The 18,600-nt window shown below is 34.6% G+C and overlaps 1 protein-coding gene across 1 annotated transcript in view; it reads right to left on the bottom strand.

Moving 5' to 3' along the window:
• Positions 1–15,234, bottom strand: part of LOC148952659 (uncharacterized) — a 160,683-nt gene extending 145,449 nt beyond the window's left edge. Inside the window, exon 1 of the mRNA XM_089087326.1 lies at positions 15,062–15,234. Within this exon, the coding sequence (XP_088943452.1) occupies positions 15,062–15,214 (153 nt within the window). The 5' untranslated portion in view covers positions 15,215–15,234. The remainder of the gene's footprint in view (positions 1–15,061) is intronic.
• Between the last annotated feature and the right edge of the window lie 3,366 nt (positions 15,235–18,600).

The following is an 18,600-nucleotide window of genomic DNA, read 5'->3' as shown; positions in this document are numbered from 1 at the left end:
TTTTGAGATAATCATTTTGTTCAGCATATTTGATTTCCAGATAGAAAATAAGTTTTTGATGAGGATACTCCCCCACAACCCTCAGTGCTAGGTTTTTAGGTTTTTAAATAAGTCGTTGTCATAGAAAATTCAAAAAATGCTCATTCAATTGTAAATTCAAAGGGCTAGTTCCCTTTATAATAGTCGAAACTGATTGGAGGGCAACTCGCCCCCCACGCCCATCAGTCCCCCAAACATGTCCAAAAATTTTTTTAAGATAGCCATTTTGTTCAGCATAGTTGATTCCGAGATAGAAAATAAATTTTTGAGGAGGACATTCCCCCACAACCCTCAGGGCAAGAATTATAGTTATGCCCTGGGGGCATATAAGGTTTTTTATTGAAATCTTTGTTGTAGAAACTTGAAAAAGGGCTCATTCGACTTGAACTTCAAAGGGCTAGTACCTTTTTTAATAGTCGAAAGTGATTTGAGGGCAACTAATACCCCTCTCACGCCCAACTTTTCCCCAAACACATCCAATCAAAATTTTTAGATAGCCATTTTACCAATGTAGTTAAAAGTTTTGGAAATTAGGTCTTTCAGGATGGCAACCCCTCCCCCCACAGCCCTCAGGGCAAGGTTTGTAAGTTATGTAGGCAAGGATTATAAAGTTTTTAATGAAAGGCAACTAGCTCCCTCCCACGCCCATCATTCCCCCAAACAAATCCAATCAAAATTTTGAGATAGCCATTCCAAAGGGAAAATATGTTTTTGAGGAGGACACTCCGCCACAACCCTCAGGGCAAGGGTTTTTAGTTATACCCAGGGGGTATATAAGATTTTTTATAGAAGGCGTTGTCGTAGAAACTTCAAAACAGGCTCATTCGATTGGAAATTCAAAGGGCTAGTGCCCTTAATAGTCGAAAGTGATTGGAGGGCAACTAGCCCCCCCCCCCCATGCCCATCAGTTCCTCACCCACCTCCAATCAAAATTATGAGATAGCCATTTTCTTTAGCGTAGTTGATTTTCACATCTAAAATATGTTTTTAAGGATAACAATCCCCCACAACCCTCAGGACAAGGATTTTAAGTTATGCCCTGGGGCCATATAACGTTTTTTATAGAAGGCGTTGTCGTAGAAACTTCAAAACAGGCTCATTCGATTGGAAATGTCATAGGGCTAGTGCCCTTTTTAAAAGTCAAAAGTGATTGTAGGGCAGCTAGCCCCCCCCCCACGCCCATCATTCCCCCAAACACATCCACTCAAAATTTTTAGAGACAGCCATTTTGTTCAGCATAGGCTAGTTTATTTCCAGATAGAAAATATATTTTTGAGGAGGACACTCCCCCACAACCCTAAGGGCAAGGGTTTTAAGTTATGCCCTGGGGACATATAAGGTTTTTATAGAAGGCATTGTTGTAAAAACTTCAAAAAAGGGCTCATTCGATTTGAAATTCAAAGGGCTAGTGCCCTTTTAATAGTCGAAAGAGATTGGAGGGCAACTAGCCCCCCCCCCCCATGCCCTTCATTTCCCCAAACACATCCAATCAAAATTTTGAGATAGCCATTTTGTTCAGCACAGTTGATTTCCAGATAGAAAATATGGTTTTGAGGAGGACACTCCCCCACAACCCTCAGGGCAAGGGTTTTAAGTTATGCCCTAGGGGCATACAAGGTTTTTATAGAAGTCGTTGTCGTAGAAACTTTAAAACACCCTTATTCGATTGGAAATTTCAAAGGGCTAGTGTCCTTTTTAATAGTCGAAGGGGATTGAAGGGCCCCTAGCCCCCCTCCCCACGCCCATCATTCCCCAAAACACATCCAATCAAAATTTTGAGATAGCCATTTTGTTCAGCATAGGCTAGTTGATTTCCAGATAGAAAATATGTTTTTGAGGCACTCCCCCACAACCCTCAGGGCAAGGGTTTTAAGTTATGCCCTGGGGGCAGATGAGGTTTTACAGAGGACGTTGTTGTAGAAACTTCAAAAAAGGGCTCATTCGATTTGAAATTCAAAGGGCTAGTGCCCTTTTTAATAGTCGAAAGTGATTTGTGATATTATTTGTTGAAGTTGTTGTTTAGACCAGGGCACTTCGTATTGAAGGAGTTGTCTTGGGAGCTTCGAAAGGGACTCATTCGATTGAAAATAGAAAGAGCTAATGTCCTTTTTAATAGTCGAAAGTGATTGGAGGGCTACTAATCCCCCTTCCACTCCAACCCTCCCACGCCCACTCTCCCATTTGCCCATTATGTTTAAAAACTAAATTTTGCCTGAAGATTAAATCAAAATGCACTGTGATAATGCTAATTCCCAATAAGGCATCTCAGCAGTATCCAAAGAAATACTGAGGGTATTATGTTCAAACTTTCGGGGCAGATATTTTTGCACTCTACTGAAAAAATACAAATGAATGTGCATTGTCAGTTTAATAAACACATACTGATATTTAGTAATCAAAATGTTAATATTATTTGATTTATTAAAGTTGTAAAAGCAAAAACATTTATATCTTTTCAGTAAAGTGCAAATTTTGTTCTGGCCTTGGGAAGGCATAGGGGTTTTGCACCCAACTTATGTTAATTTCTGCTCGTTTTGAGTTTAACTCGGTTATTTATTGTAATTTCTGTTCGTTTTGGGTTTCATTTATTTATTGATGCTGACTTGTGGTAATTTCACGCTTGGTAGATTATTTGATTTTATTTTTGCTAAATCTTTGTTTAATGGAGTTCTTTACTTTTCTTTGAATAGCTTATTTTGTGGAAAAAGTTTTTTTAATTAATCTTAAGAAAGCACCACTAATAGGCGTTTTCTGCCTTTTTGTGCTGAAAAAAATTTCAGCAAAAGCATTTGCTTTTCTCTTTCTGCAGGTTTCTATTGTCCTTCTTCACTCTTTTTTTCCAGCTCTTGGTTCTCAAGATTACTTTCATAAAGTGAAACAACATTCTTGTTTCACAGCCATTGTTTTGAATTGATGATGGAGAGAGTACTTTATTGTTGAAGAAAGTGACCTGCCATGTCCTACTTGTTTTGACACCATTTGCAAAAAAAAAAAAAGTTCAAGTACAATACTTGAAACCTCAAACTTTGTTGGTTTGGACTTTTTGGTTTTGATATGGGGGCTATAGACCTTTATTGGAGGGTTTTCAAACATGGTGTTTCCAGTGGTGTGCTTTTTTATCCAAGGCCATTTTCGAGAGGTTTCAGACATGTTTTTTTCTGTTTCATTTTTTAATTAAAAAAAATATTCAAGACTACAAAATAATGCTGAATTGAAAGTCAATAACAGTTACCACTCCTGGACTTCTTTTAGTTGAGTATTTTTTAGCATTGATTTTTTTAAAACCCATTTTTTTAAGTTTTGGTTACTATGGCCCAAAGATTGTGTTTTACTAGGTAGTATCTACCACTACAACAATGACTTAAGGATTAGGCATGCAAGAATTTGATATCAATAGCTACTTTGATGAAGTTATATGAAGTTCACTAGGAGCAAGCTAAGAAAAACTGTCAAATCCCTGGGAAAATATATCTTGAAAAGCATATACAAAAAAGGGTGGCAGGTTAAGCATGGGCCCCCGCAGGGGGCCATGCCCCCCCCACCTTCTGGAATTTAGACCAGAGTAGGAAGGAAATAGAAGTGTAACAACTAATCAAAGAAAAAGAATTTCTTATTTTTGTTTTGTCTTTAAGAACTGCTATGAAACTTGTTTAGAATCAATTCAGAATTTAATTCAATTCTTAGATCTTAGATTAACTCAATATAGGCCATTATTTATCTACCTAAAGGAGACCGAAATCGGAGCAAGATTTAGGGTGTAGATTTAAATATTCTCAAGGGCATTCTTATGCCCTAGCAATAGTGCAACAAGCTTGATAAAGCTTAGGCCTACCGCATTTTGGAATTAATAAACAAAGAAAGTTATATATATATATATATATATATATATATATATATATATATATATATATATATATATATATATATATATATATATATATATATATATATATATATATATATATATATATATATATATATATATATATATATATATATATATATATATATATATATATATATATATATATATATATATATATATGTATACATATATATATATATATATAGATATATATTCTTTTTCCTTAATTTTTAAAACATAATCCTAAATAAGGGGTAAGATTCTAATTTTGCCTAAGTCTATAATGATCATCCTGTGTCTGTTCCATTGGTTGTATCCTATTAGGTCTTATCATATTAGGAATTTTGCTTGCTTTTCTTTCATAATAATGAAACTTAACTTTTAGCTTAAACCTGAATGGGTATTTTGTCAAGATACCAGAATTTGTGAATTAAAAATATTGATCTTCTAATAAATCAACAAATAATTAATAATTAATCAACAAATAATTCTAAATAAATTACAAATAAATGGCTTAAATGGAATAGTAAAACTAATAGTAATTAGTAAAAATATTAGTAAAAGAGTGTTCATTTTTTTTATATTAAAACTCTTGGTTTTTCTATACCAGTATAGAATCATATTTTTGTACCACTCACTGTCTGAAATATGATCAGTCTAAAGGTATCATGATTAGTCTGGTGGTAGGCGTTTACTCCCCCCCCCCGGTGATTACCCCCTTGGAAAATACCCCCAGTGGAAAAAAAGGCTTTCCAAATTTGAGAATTCACAAAATCTATTTCTCCTCCAATCTCCGCTATTTTAGTATCTTGCTTCCCCCTGGAAAATTTTCTGTGGGCGCCCTTGAGCTTAAGTGACTCCAGAGGCAAATGACGTTAAATCTCTTTGTCCATCATTATTAAGGAGACTTGGACGCTGTAGTCTTGAATTTATTTTGCAGTCTTCAGGAAACTAATGGTCACTAACACACTAGAATGACTTCTTAGATGAAGTATTGACATGGTTCAAAAAGAACAAGGGGGGACTGATTGTCCTACAATAGCTCTTCAGCATCCCCAAAAAGTTTCAACTTAATGCCATCAGCTGTTCCTTAGACATTGTTGATATGCCCTTTTAACAACCAGCATGCATACAATGTGTTTCATTGTGTTGAGCATCCTTCTTAAAAGCTATGGGGGGTTATGCACTCCCCACCAGCATAATTATTTGACTTTTAGACTATTTTGAACAAGATGGTTTTTTCAAAATTTTTATTGAATGTTTTTGGAGAAGGGTAACTAAAAAGGGCCTGGTAGGGACTGGCAGCCCTCCAACCACTTTTGAAAATCTCCTTCAACATGTCATGGTTTTCAACTTGGCACCCTCAGTCATTCTTAAAATATTACATATTCCTCCTCATTGATAGACTGTAGGCACATAGCACCTTTTGATTTAGTTTCAAATACCCCTCAACATTGCCCAAAGTTTCACCTTAATACCCAGTGTGTTTTTGGATACACCCAGAATCAAACATATACACCCAGAATAATTTACAATCCTTGCCCAAGGTCTGTGGGGGTGTGAGGGATACCCAACGAGGCCACTGAGGGAGGGGGCCTGGTTACTCTTCAATCTCTCTTCTATACACCTTGAGAGTTTCAACTGAATACCCTCAGCCATCACCTTAATAAGGTATTATCCTGTAGGTGGTGGTTGGTGATGTTGAGCAGATGCAGTCGGTGATTTAACAATGCTATTGTTAAATCACTGACTGCATTTAACAATAGCATTGTTAAACCTCAGTCTAATGCCCTGACCACATATATTCTTCTTGGGATCGACGTCTCCTTGATTGGTTACGCAGATGACGTCTTTAATCTAAGTCGTTTTCAGTGTGGCCTGGAAGAAAATTTTAGTCCACTCCAGAGAACTTATAAAATAAAATGCTTCCACTTTAAAACTGACAAATTTACTGTGTTGTTGATTAATTCAAAAGAAAGTGAGCACGCGCCAGTTCGCTTAGGTAATGCTAAAGTTGAGCTAGTTAATTCTATTGTGTATCTAGGTCTCCCGTTTGGGCATTCAATTACTGAAACCTACGGCTTCTTATGGCTCACTTCCACAAACGCGCGTCGAGCACCTACAGCCGTATTGCTGCAAATAAGCGGACATTTTATCGCCAAATTCTATCACAACTTTATATCGCTATAGTGCTCCCTCATTTGCTGTACTTGGGCCCGTGCTGGATAATTTTTATTCTGAGTGATAGGCATAATCATCAAGCTGCACATTAGAGGTTTGCAAAGTTTTAGCTGCAGGTGCCCCTGTGGACAAGCAATTAGTACATGTCTAGGAGGCTTAATATAGTTGACCCAGAGGATCCTATAGGAGTGCAAATCTGGCGTTTTAATTTGTGTATTTTCAGCCACCCGTGGGCTGAATTGCTATTACAGTAATGGACTGGCAAGTTTGTCTTGTTGACTTTGTATGGACTTTTATATTTTGTGTTACTTATTTTGAAGTGGTGTTTTCTTTTGTTTTCTTGTTGTTTTGCTCCATCTGGCTTTGTTTTTGATGGGTTAGTAAACTATATACATAATGCATTGGCTGCATCCCATCCTTGAAGCCATGGCTTGGGTAACCATTTCTTATATATTGCTAGATATTCCCTTTTCACAATCCAGCAAGCACATAGTGGGTTTTGATTGTGTTTAGTATCCCTCTCAGCATTTCCCTAACGTTTCAACTTAATACTCTAAGCCTTTTTGGAGACCCAGGATCAAAGATGCCCTCTTTTCTAATAAAAAACCCCATGTGTTAACAATGAGCAACGTTTGTAACGTGCAGCTAACCCTTGGGGTAGTCAACCCAAGAGGCAAAGTTATTTGACCTTCAAACAGTTTTGATCAAAATGACTATCTCAAAATTTTGATCAAATCCATTTGGGGAAAAAAGACACAGGTGAGGGGGGCTTGTTGCCCTCCAGTCACATTTGGCTCCTAAAAGAGCATTAGAACTTTTGATCTTCAGTCGAATGAGCCCCACCCCCAAAGTTTATACAACCACATGTTCCATAAAAAACCTCATAACTTCTGTTGGTGAAAAGCTGAGCAAAATGAAGTAACTTTGTCTAAAATTTCATCCCATTGTTTTTTCTTCTAAAATGGTATATGAACCCATTTATTGTCTATTTCTGAATCAATTGGTTCTTGTAAACGAAATGTAAATAGATAACACGGTAACAAAAAATTCATAGATTCATTTGTGGTAACAGAAAATCTAAGTTTATAGCATCCAAAGGGGTGCTAAAAGCTGTCAACTCTGAGAATTCATCATCAAGGCACAATGACCAATATCCATTCTGAGCATCAAGATTTGAAAAGTATATAGCACCACTGTGCTTCTGAATTGCTCCATCAAAAGTTGGCATTGGATGGTATTATGGGCAACTTGCATAACTTACACCCCTTGCCCTGGTTTTTTTTTCAACCCTGGAGATAGTTATTTATATTTTGAATATTTTGAACAAAACAACCATCTAAAAATTTAAGACTGGATGCATTTGGGGGAAAAAAGCTTTAGAGGAGGAGAGGGGCAGGGGCTTGTTCCCCTTCAATCATATCCGACTCTTAAAAAAGACACTAGAACTTACGATTTCCAATTGAATGAGCTGCCTCTATAGTTTATACAGCCACCCCTTCCATGTGAAGTGCCTCTGGTAAAAAAAAATAACAATAATACACTGAAGCTTTATGGCCATTTACTACAGGCAATGCAATTGCATTACCTTGTTACCTTTGATTTCCAAATATCATGATTGGTTTTCTGACATTGTACCCCACCTCATTCCCTGAATGGTTGAATTACGGCCCAAATAGTACATTTATCTATTAGTTGGAATGTTCTCAAATGTCATAGGCTCTTTGTTGAAACAGGATCCTGTATCTTTGAATTGAAGCAATCTATTTTGCCCTCAATTATTTGCAGTATTTACCATACCAAAACATTATTTTAAATTATTTTTTTAGAGTGGATAAGAATAGAAGAAATCTGATTATTAAATTAATAGAAATAAGCCTCATATTTTAAAGTAAGAATTTTATTGGGTAAAATTCTAGATAAGGGGGTTCTTGCTAAGTATGGTAGTTGAGTTAGGCGAATGAAACTTCTAGGTACGAATCCAGAGCCTAAAAAATACACAGGGGAAGTATTTTGAAGTACCTTCCTCCTCTTCATCCCTCTTCAAAGAGCATTGACCTTTGATGACCTTTTACAATCTTTTTGGTATGGTATGCATATTAAGCCTTGAGATATATATCTTCTGCTAAAATGAGACACAAGCAGGGGCGTCCTGTGGCTCAATTTATTGGGAGGGGCAATCTTCGAAAATTTTACTAAATCACTACCTGATTTATGCCAAATTTTCTGCAGAAATCAAGAATTTTGCTAAATTTTGGCCAATTTTACAAAATTTCTGCCAAAATTTGCGCCTTCGGCGAAAATCGTACCAAATACCAAAAAATTTTTTGGGGCTGCGCCCCTCCCCCCGCTTGGGACACCCCTGGAAAAAAGGAAAGTGTTTTGAGCTTCATGTATTCACTTAATGCTGATATATATGGTTTTAAAGATTTGCAAATCTACTCTTAAATTTAGGAAAAGACCAAAGATAAGCCTTAAAATCCCACAAAAAAATTACAAACTGTATTTTTCAAAAACTAGAACCAATGAAAAAATAAACTGAAAACCCCAAAATTAAGGTAAAATGCTTTTTGTCAAAATTGTATTATGTTATCTTCTAAGCCCTGGACACAGGGAAAGAGTAGGGATAGTAGCTTGACAATACTTCCTATGGTACAGTTTAGGGCCCAAATTAACAGCCGAGAGGTTTATTTGTGTAAAAAACTAGACTACAGTACTTTCCAAGATAACAAGAAACCCTTAATCATGAATTTTGCCTTTACTGTTTCAATTTAATTTTATGTAAATCCTAGGATTGTATCTGGGACCATCAAAAAGGTAGCATTAATTGTTACAACTGTAAACAAGAATTTTTGAAAAAGCATAAATTAGAGAGCCTAATGGTACTAAATATATTTGTTTAGCATATTTTCTTTAGAGGAACCCTAACTACTGAGTTTAAAGGTATCAGTTTATGGTTCCTACTCTCCTGAAGAAAACACTATACAGTTCTGCCAAACCTCCTCACTCTTTACGCTGATGATTGAAAACTTGTTGTTAAAGCAGCCATACCCTGTGACCTGCAATCTATCCAAAAGGACCTTGACATTCTTGGGAGTTGGGCTGATACATGGCTCCTCTCTTTCAGTGCTGATAAATGCAATGTAATCCACTTTGGCAATCATAATACACATCAGCAATACCATCTCCAAGGTAATCCCCTTTTTGCAGTCTCTGAAGAAAGAGATCTTGGAGTCATTGTTGATTGTCAACTTAAGTTCAGCACCCACGCAAAATCTATATTGTCAGCTACTCTCCAATCTCTTGGAATGATCAAAAGAACTAACTCTAGCAGATGACCCAAGAGTGTTTATGAAACTCGACAAGGCACTAGTTTGCCCATGCCTAGAGGTTGGAATGTCCCTGGCATCACCCTATTTCAAGAAGGACAAATAAATACTAGAAAGAGTACAATGAAGAGCAACCAAAATGGCTGAAGGCCTCAAAGAAATGCCATACAAAGAGTGTTTACAATACTTTAAGTTTCCTACTCCCACATGCCCGATGAAACATGGCAACATGATTATGGGCCACAAAACTATTTCCAAAAATGTTCTCCCTGGTCGCCCTGCCCCCCCCCCAGAATCTTCTGTAATTAGAGGGCATTCAAAGAAAACCTTCAAGAAATGCTCCTTAATCTGAGAAAGAAGCCATTTCTTCAGCCAGTGAGTAACACACTTGTGGAATCAACTCGCTGAAGATACAATGGCTGCTGATTTGACAGGTGCATTCAAGCAAAATCTTTACAAAGAATTGCTACAGCAAGAATTCCTGTACAACTGGGAAGCTGTTTAGTCCTCAGCCCAAATGTAGCAAGCAACCACATCAAACAACCTACAAGAGTCATAACAGAGCATTACAAGGATGGAAATTCCTTAGATTTGCTCCAAGCTGCAATTTATAGTAATTCAAGGTAATTCTGAACACTATTTTTAAAGTTATAAAACACTTACTTACATTATTCTTTAAAGCAAAACAATACCACATTCCTAAAGGCACACCATATGCCATTATAGCCCCTAACAGTCAAATATAACACATGGTTAGGAAGAAAAGAGTAGGCCAAGTCTATGGAAAATTCAATGTGCATAGCCTATATAATTTGGAGTATATTTGACAGTTGGGGGGGAGGGGGTAAACTTTATTGGTACAGTCTAGGTTGCAGGTATTGCTGCAATCATGATTATGATTCCTTAATAAGGAATTCAAGCAAGCTCAGTTTCCAGTAGAGTACAGTGTTTAGAATTCTACAGATATTGGAAAATAGCATAAAACTTTATTTGAGCTGGTTATGTGGATATATCTTGTGTAAACTGCATTTCAATAAATTTTTGTTTGTTTTTAGCTTCAACTTTGCTCTTTACCTCTGTAAGATAAACTTTATTTTTTTCCATTCAGTTTTTGCTCTTTGTTGTGTTAAATGTATGCAATAAACCTTACCAAAAGCAGTTTGTTTACTTCATTTGTTGAAAATAATGAAGTCAATGTGACTTCTTTTTTTAATTACTTGTAAATATTTCTTAATAAAATATATAAAAAAACACATACAGGTAAAAGCCTCCAGCTTATTCTTAACAAGGGCCTTGTAAAAAACAAATCATAGTGTCATCACCATTATCAAAGCCACTCTTTAAAGTTTAAACACAAAGACCACAAATTTTTTTTTTATTTTTGATATGGTAAATATACATAACACACAGATATCCAAACTTTCACTTGTGCCACTCAGATTTAGTGAAAAGAGGAGTGGTTATTCCATTAGTCAACAGGGTTTTTAGAATTTGTTCACCAGAATAACTGAATTATTGTATTTAAGATATATATTATTTTGTAATATTTTCCAGTTAAATTTGTAAATGAAATAATAAAAAAAGACACAGTAAACACAGTAATAAAGTAAACACAGCACAGTCTTCTGAATACAAAATGACAAATAGTTATTTAAACCTTATGTACTAGGACCAAGAGGAAAACTTAATTTTTTTTTTACATAAATATAAAAATTCTAAATTGCTTTGAATCAATTAGACCATTGAGCAGCTTTCTGAATTCTGGAAAAGATCAGAATTGTGGCAATTTAGGAAGTGGTGTTTATAGAATTCCTTATTCTTGTGAAAAATTTTACATTGGCTAAACCTATGAACATTTTGTGGAACACTTTGTTATTGAGCCCCATAATTCAATCAATAAGGCTCTAAAATTTAGAAAAACTTTGGAAATTTTTGTTCCTGCTTTGGCAGAGCATATTTTCCACCACCCTCATCATTTTGTACAGTTTGGGGAGGTCACAGCCATCTCCAATGATAGAGGCTTAATACAATGAGCTAGAGAAACAATTGAAAAAAAACAACATATTTTTGCTGATTTTTCCATAAACAGAGACATGGGATGTTGCTTCAATGAGAACACTAAAGTGAGTTTCTTTAGCGTTCTCACGGAAGCAACTCTATTTAGCTTCTGTGTTGCTCAACCACAGTAGCAACAATTGTATATATAGATATTTGTAGTTTTTATTTCTTAGATTTGGATTTAGATTATTTTAGTTCTATATTTGTTTTCTTAGTGTTGAAAAAGCCTTGCTTCATACAGGTGAAATATCTGTGTTGCTTTGGTTCAGTCTTTTCCTTCTACTGGCTGTAGTCCCACTTATCTTCTTTATTGTGAGATTTCTCTCTTTAATTTCTTATAGAATATTTTAGTTTTTATCTTTACTCTTTTAATTAATTTCTTCTATATTTAGTGTTGAAGATAAGCTACCTAGTTTTATATAGGTAAAATATCTGTTGTTTAGTTGTTTTGTCCTTTCTTTCTACTAGCCATAGACCTTTTGTTTTCATTTAGAAATTTTTCTCTCTTTATTAGTAGGAATTCTAAACTGATACCAATTTATAAATTGAATTGCCAATTTTAAACAAACTTCTAGTGGCCAAAATTATAGACAGGGTTTCATCTTTTAGGTTATATTCAAGAGCTCAAAATAAAAGTATACATTGGATACAAATGTAGTAGACTACAGGCTATTTGAAAAGAGCACAAGAAACTTTATATAACCTAGAGGATTGTTTAACAACTAGTCAAGGTAAATTTGCAGTGGGCCAAATAATTTAGCTAAGATGAAAGTTAAAACACAATTTAATGCCTCTTTTATGCTCTGTCATAATTCAAGAATTGGCTCTAGGGCTAGTTGCATCTTGAGCCCTTACAGGGGCCCCAAAGGGGGACTTCACCCTTTGACTATTGGACAAAATTACTTTATAGGTTTATATAGAATGGGACTATCCAATCTCCTTATAATTAAAAACATTTTAGTCATCTAATTGGAAAATTTGGCCCATCTGTATAGGAGAAATCTATATTTTTCAACTAGTTGACAATAAATGTTGCCCCAACAAAACTTTCCTTTTCCAACTAGTTGACTAATAACTTCTCCCCAGCAAAACTTAATTTTTCCAACTAGTTGACTAATAACTTCTCCCCAGCAACACATAAGTTTGTCAACTAGTTGACCATGAATGTTGCCCAAGCAAAAATTTCATTTTTAAACTAGTTGACTAATAACTTCTCCCCAGAAAAAACTTAATTTTTCCAGCTAGTTGACTAATAAATTTTCCCAAGCAAAACTTAATTTTGCCAACTAGCTGGAAACAAACATTGCCCCAGAAAACAATTCATTTTCCAACTAGTTGACTAGCCTAGTAACTTCTTCCCACTAAAATTAATTTTGCCAAGTAGCTGGAAACAAACATTGGCCTAGAAAAGAATTCATTATCCAACTAGTAACTTCTCCCTTTGCAGGAAGTTCCCATTTCCTTTAAATCTTTCTTTATGACATCCTCTCACCCCAGACAAGGACACACTGCTTTCCTTTTAGCCCTAGACAGTTGGTCAAAAAGGCAAATCTTTGGCAATCTGTCATCTTTCATCTGGAGAACATACCCTAGCCATCTCAATCTTTCTTTCATTATAGCCATAGAAAGCAGGATTAAGCCATATTTTTTTTTACAGCCTACTATTTGAAACATGGTCAGTCAGCCAGATCCCAGAACAATCTGTAGGCAATTTCTATGGAAAACATCTAGCAGATTGTCATCCACTTTTTGGAATTTTCTGTTATTTTTGTGTATATTGGTGGGATCATCAGGGAGGGAGGGTTGCTTTGTTATCTGGATAACAACTAATATATTGAAAAAGAGCATGAAATAAGAAAATTGTTATTTTTATTTTATTAGCCTACCAGGTTTTTTGAGAAGTACTGCTAAACTGAAATTTTACCATATTTGGAAATTTGACTAATTTACCCTTCTATTCTTAGAGATGTGTACACTAACTGTTTCAAGTAGCCCAGCCTATACTAAATAGGCCAGGGTGAAAGCCTATTGAAAAAATAAAATTTTGTTGGGGAGAAGTTACTAGTGAACTAGTTGGAAACCAAATTGTTTTCTTGGGCAATGTTTGTTTCCAGCTAGTTGGCAAATTTAGGTGTTGCTGGGGAGAAGTTATTAGTCAACTATATGGGAAATAAATTGTTTTCTGGGGCAATGTTTGTTTCCTGCTAGTTGGCAAAATTAAGTATTGCTGGGGATAAGTTATTAGTCAACAAATTGGAAAATGAACTATTTTCTGGGACAATGTTTCTTTCCAGCTAGTTGGCAAAATTAAGTGTTGCTGGGGAGAAGGTATTAGTCAACTGGTTGAAAAATAAAAGTTTTGCAGGGGAAATATTTCTTGTCAACTAGTTGGCAAATATACATTTCTTCAATAGGGATGGGCAAAATTTTCTAACTAGATGGCAAAAATATTTTTAATTATAAGGAGATTGGATAGTGCCATTTTATACAAGCTTATAAGCTATTTTTTTCCAAAAGTCAAAAAGTGGATATCCCCCCAAAGGTATTTCATTTTTGTAACCACACAAAGAAGTTATCAACACTAGTTAAGTTATTGAAAAGTGGTTGAAAACATATCACTAGTTTATAAATAAATTGTTGAAGAGTAATATATTCCAAAAATATTAATTTATAACAATTGAAACCTCATTTATTAGGCAACTAAAATATAAACCATTTCCTACCAATTCAAGTTTTTAAAATGTAGTTGACAAAAAATAGCACTGAATTTTTCAATTCAAAACTTTGCTGTCAAAAATTCATGGGGTAAATTTTTACCAATCATATTATTGACCTATAAATAAAGTGAATATACAATTCAATGCCTTTTTTTATGCTCTTTCCAAATATAGGCTAATAATCTTTTTTGTCAGAAATGAATTTTACCCCCACCCCTATATTCCAATTCAGGGTATATATTTGCACATTAGGGGGGTGGAGGTAAATTTTAAACTTACCTCTCATTTACATCAGAAATACAATTTGCCAACACCCCTGCTCCTTATTGTGCAAATATATACCCCGAATTGGTATATGCAGGGGTGGGGGTAAAATTCATTTCTTACAAAAATGATTATTATATTTGGAAAGAGCATAAAAAAGGCATCAAGTGGTATATTCACTTTATTTGTAAGTCAATAGCCTAATGTGATTTGGTAAAAGTTTACCATTCAGGGTCTATTATAGCACATTCGGGGGGGGGGGGGAGTAAATTTGCAATGGGTCATATAATTTAGCTAGGATGAGTGAAAACATCATTTTATACCTTTTTATTCTCTTTAATTATTAATATACAATACCTTCAGGGCTCCTTTAAGGCTCAAGATGCAACTAGCCCTAGAAACAATTCTTGAATTATGACAGAGCATAAAAAAGGCATAAAATGATGTTTTAACTTTCATCTTGGCTAAATTATGTGGCCCACTGCAAATTTAAACTAGTCAAATATCAAAAATATAGTCTTATTTGTCTTATAAGGTAATTAATCACATTGAACAACAGGGATATTGCTTATAGAGGTCTAATGAAGCTCTTAAACTCATATCCAACTTACTCTGAAAAATGGACTAATAGCTGATAAGAATGCCCTATGACAGGGGAACCTTGTTCCTTCCGCAAACATATTAACATCAGTGAACTTTTCATCTTTTCTTAAATATTGAAGCAAATTTGCAATTCTGCTTTTATCATTCTGCAGCTTTTCCATTTTGTTTTCTTCTTTTTGACCAATCCGATTATTATTTTACTCGGCTTCTTCCTCTGAGCAGGGCTGCTATAAGACCAAAAAATTTCGTAACATCCAAACTCTTAAAAACGTAACTTTTTCATAGCTTTCGATAGGAAAGTCTCTTTTCAAGGCAGGGTGCCTTAATTTTGCTATCAAGAGCGGTACTTAAAGAGAGGAGAGAATATTGGTTGCCTGTATAATTTGAAAAATATATTTTACGTAGTCTTACTAAAAATCCTCCCTCCAGCTTTTAAAAAGTGCCCAAAAAGTATACAATAATAATAATTCATGCTTTTTTACCTTCAGGAAATTCCTATTTATTCAACTGTAAGTGCTACTTCCAGCTCACCTGCACAGCAGAAAGACACCCCCCCCCTCTGATGCGTGTATATAACCCCAGGTAACTATTTTGCTTGTTTTGTTGTTCTTGTTTTTAATTGCCATTATTGGTGTTTTAAACCGAAAGTTGATGAGTAATACGTACAAGATAAAAAGCACGTCAATAAACACAGGACAATTTAGAATTTTTCAGACAAGAAGATAACCAACTAGATTTTTTTTTTAAATTTCAGTTGAAACGATCTTAATAAATCCAGCTTCTTAAAAACACCCAAAAAATTATTGTAATGGCTACCTTCCAGTTAATTATTTTAGACTGGCTTGCTCTCAGTCTCACCTCCTCAAGCTTTAAATTTGCATCGCTCCAACATGAAGATTTGGACAATTCTAAGTTACAGAGTTCTTTTTTTGTTTTTATTTTATCGAACAAAAAATATATCAATTGTTGTCTTCAGTTCTAATACGAAACAGCAGTTATTTTACATAAAATGCCTTTTTCTGTTTGTAATTTAAATCGTAACTCCCTACCAAAAGAAAGAAAAAAATAAAAGCAGAGTTCACAAAATTCAAACCCAAGAATGTTATTCTAAAGTTGTTTTGATGGGTCTCATAAAAAGAGACGTAAAAATAGGCACGTAAAAAGAATTTTTAGGGGAGGAGGTAAAACAATAAAAAATTAACTTATTTTCAAAATGAACTAAAAAGTAGAGAATTATTTTTTTTTCTCAAGAATATAAGAATATAATCAAGCACGAGGGGCACAAAAAGCTTTGGGTTTTACATAACATAAACACCAAATTTACCTAGGTTTTAAATGCATAAACGGAAAAAGTCGATGAGTTGAGGAAAACAAATAAAAAAGATCAAATTATGCAAAAACGAATCGATTTTTTTTCCCAGAATTTTCACTTATATTTACAGATTCTGGAAAAAATATTTTTAATATTTTAGTTTTCCAATTAAAAAAAAATATTATGTCTCATCCAAGATTACAACCTAAGTTAAAACAATTTCGGGAAGTGCTCTTACAGTTGTGCTATACTGATAAGGGTGGGAAATAGCTGAACATTCGGAAGTGGTTGAAAAATGGTTCACAAATTAAAAAATAATGGGTGACAAAGAAATAAATGGAAGATGTAACAAAAAGATCAGTGAGTTAATAAAAATGAACTGGAAATGATTTAATTAAAAAAAAATTGAACCTATAATTTAATAAAGAAATGCTGAGAAACTCGAAGGAATTTACATTTTCAGGGGGTTGGGGCCCCAGTCCAGCCTGCATGGTCCCAACGAAACAGTTTTTTAGTAAACTGTAAGCCTAGCGTATACAGATACTATACTGTTTATCTTCTTCATAAAAATGGGTATTAGTCTAGTTGTCTTTTTATAAAGCCAATAATTAGTGATTGTTCGTTTCTGAAGAAAACATGCGAAACACACAAGCAGTACCATTAAATTCTTTATTTTATACTATTTCAAAATATCATGGCCCCTATTCTAAAAAATACACCCGCCTCTGCTGGTCCGGGATATAGCCCTAGGAATATATTAAAAAAAAAGAACCAATAGAGTTCTTACTTTACAATATGAAAGAACAAGAAAGAATATAACAAGAAAGAATGTCATCACAAGATTCGACCCAACGATGAAATGTATTTATACAGTTATATATGGGACCTCAGATAGGGAGGGGGGTAAAATCTCAAAAAAGTGACCATGATATTTGGAAAACGTCTAGCATAAAATCGAAAATTACGGCTCACGTAACCCCCCTCCCCCCTCCTCAATGCTTAGATACAACCAAAAATGGCTCATTTTTACAGATTCATATATTTTGTCAATATGAGCTGTTCATAATCCTATGTAAAAAGAGCAAGTTTTGTATATGACGCCTGATATTATGTCCAACCAATAACAAGGGGGGGGTGAGGTTGTTACGCAAAGAATAATATATATATATATATATATATATATATATATATATATATATATATATATATATATATTTACCTTGTCATGTAACCACCTTGTCAAGGAAATAATCACCAAAGAAAAAGAAGCAGCACACAGACATTAAAGAAAAAAGATATTTACATATTATTGGGTCATCAACGCTGAATAAGACAAAGACATTGGAAGTTCATGCTCCAAGAGTCAATGAGCCGTGGGAGATATTCCTCTTACCCTCCTAGAACCACACTGTTTTTCTATTAAAACCTATCTACAGCATCTCTTAGTCTAAGAAGTATCATCAAACTAAGTAATTTACATCATACAGAAACCAAATTAATGCCTTTACAGTCACAGCACTCACATATACCACCCTTATAACAATGGAATTAATTGAAGTTTTCGTAAAATAGCTAGGTAAATCTACCAAATCAGCACCTACTGTATTATTTTTGTATCTTCTTAGTACCACTTCTAATTCTTCCTCTCAAAATGAATTTTCCTTCACTTCTAAAGTGTCTCAAACTTTGTCCTTCCTTTTATGTCTTGTCCTGTGACTTTATCATGGTTTTCCACTTTCTCAATGGCTCTACTCGTCTATCTTTAACTACTTTCTCACAGCTAATCGAGACCTCGTTCCTATCTTTAACTGGGACAAGTTCAGATTTACTATTTCCTAGTAGTTTTTAACATATCGGTACATTAGTTTCCTATTGTACAGTCTGATTGCATTTTCAGATCTTCAGCAATTTTATCCATGGTTTCCAGTTCGAACCTCCTTAGTTCATATTTTAGAGCTTTCTCTACTTTCCTTATATTCCTCTTGTTTTGTATTATCTATCACTCAAATACTTCTTTTACAAGCCAATACTTCTTTTACAAGCCAAGTACTTCTATACTAAACTTCAAGCCTTTCATTAATATTCCTATCATTTTAACTTCCCTACCTGTGACACCATCTGCTGCTTAATAAACTTTTTCTAAAATTATTCCATCCCTCTTCCATGCAGTCAAATTTTATACTCTCGAAGTTTTATATTAAATTGTTTCCTAGAAAATTTCTTTCGAATTCTCAT

The sequence above is a fragment of the Artemia sp. Qi Xiang Cuo genome, chromosome 4, assembly GCF_049724085.1.
Source record: "Artemia sp. Qi Xiang Cuo chromosome 4, ASM4972408v1, whole genome shotgun sequence".
Lineage (NCBI taxonomy): Eukaryota > Metazoa > Arthropoda > Branchiopoda > Anostraca > Artemiidae > Artemia > Artemia sp. Qi Xiang Cuo.
This window is presented reverse-complemented; position numbering and strand designations above follow the sequence as displayed.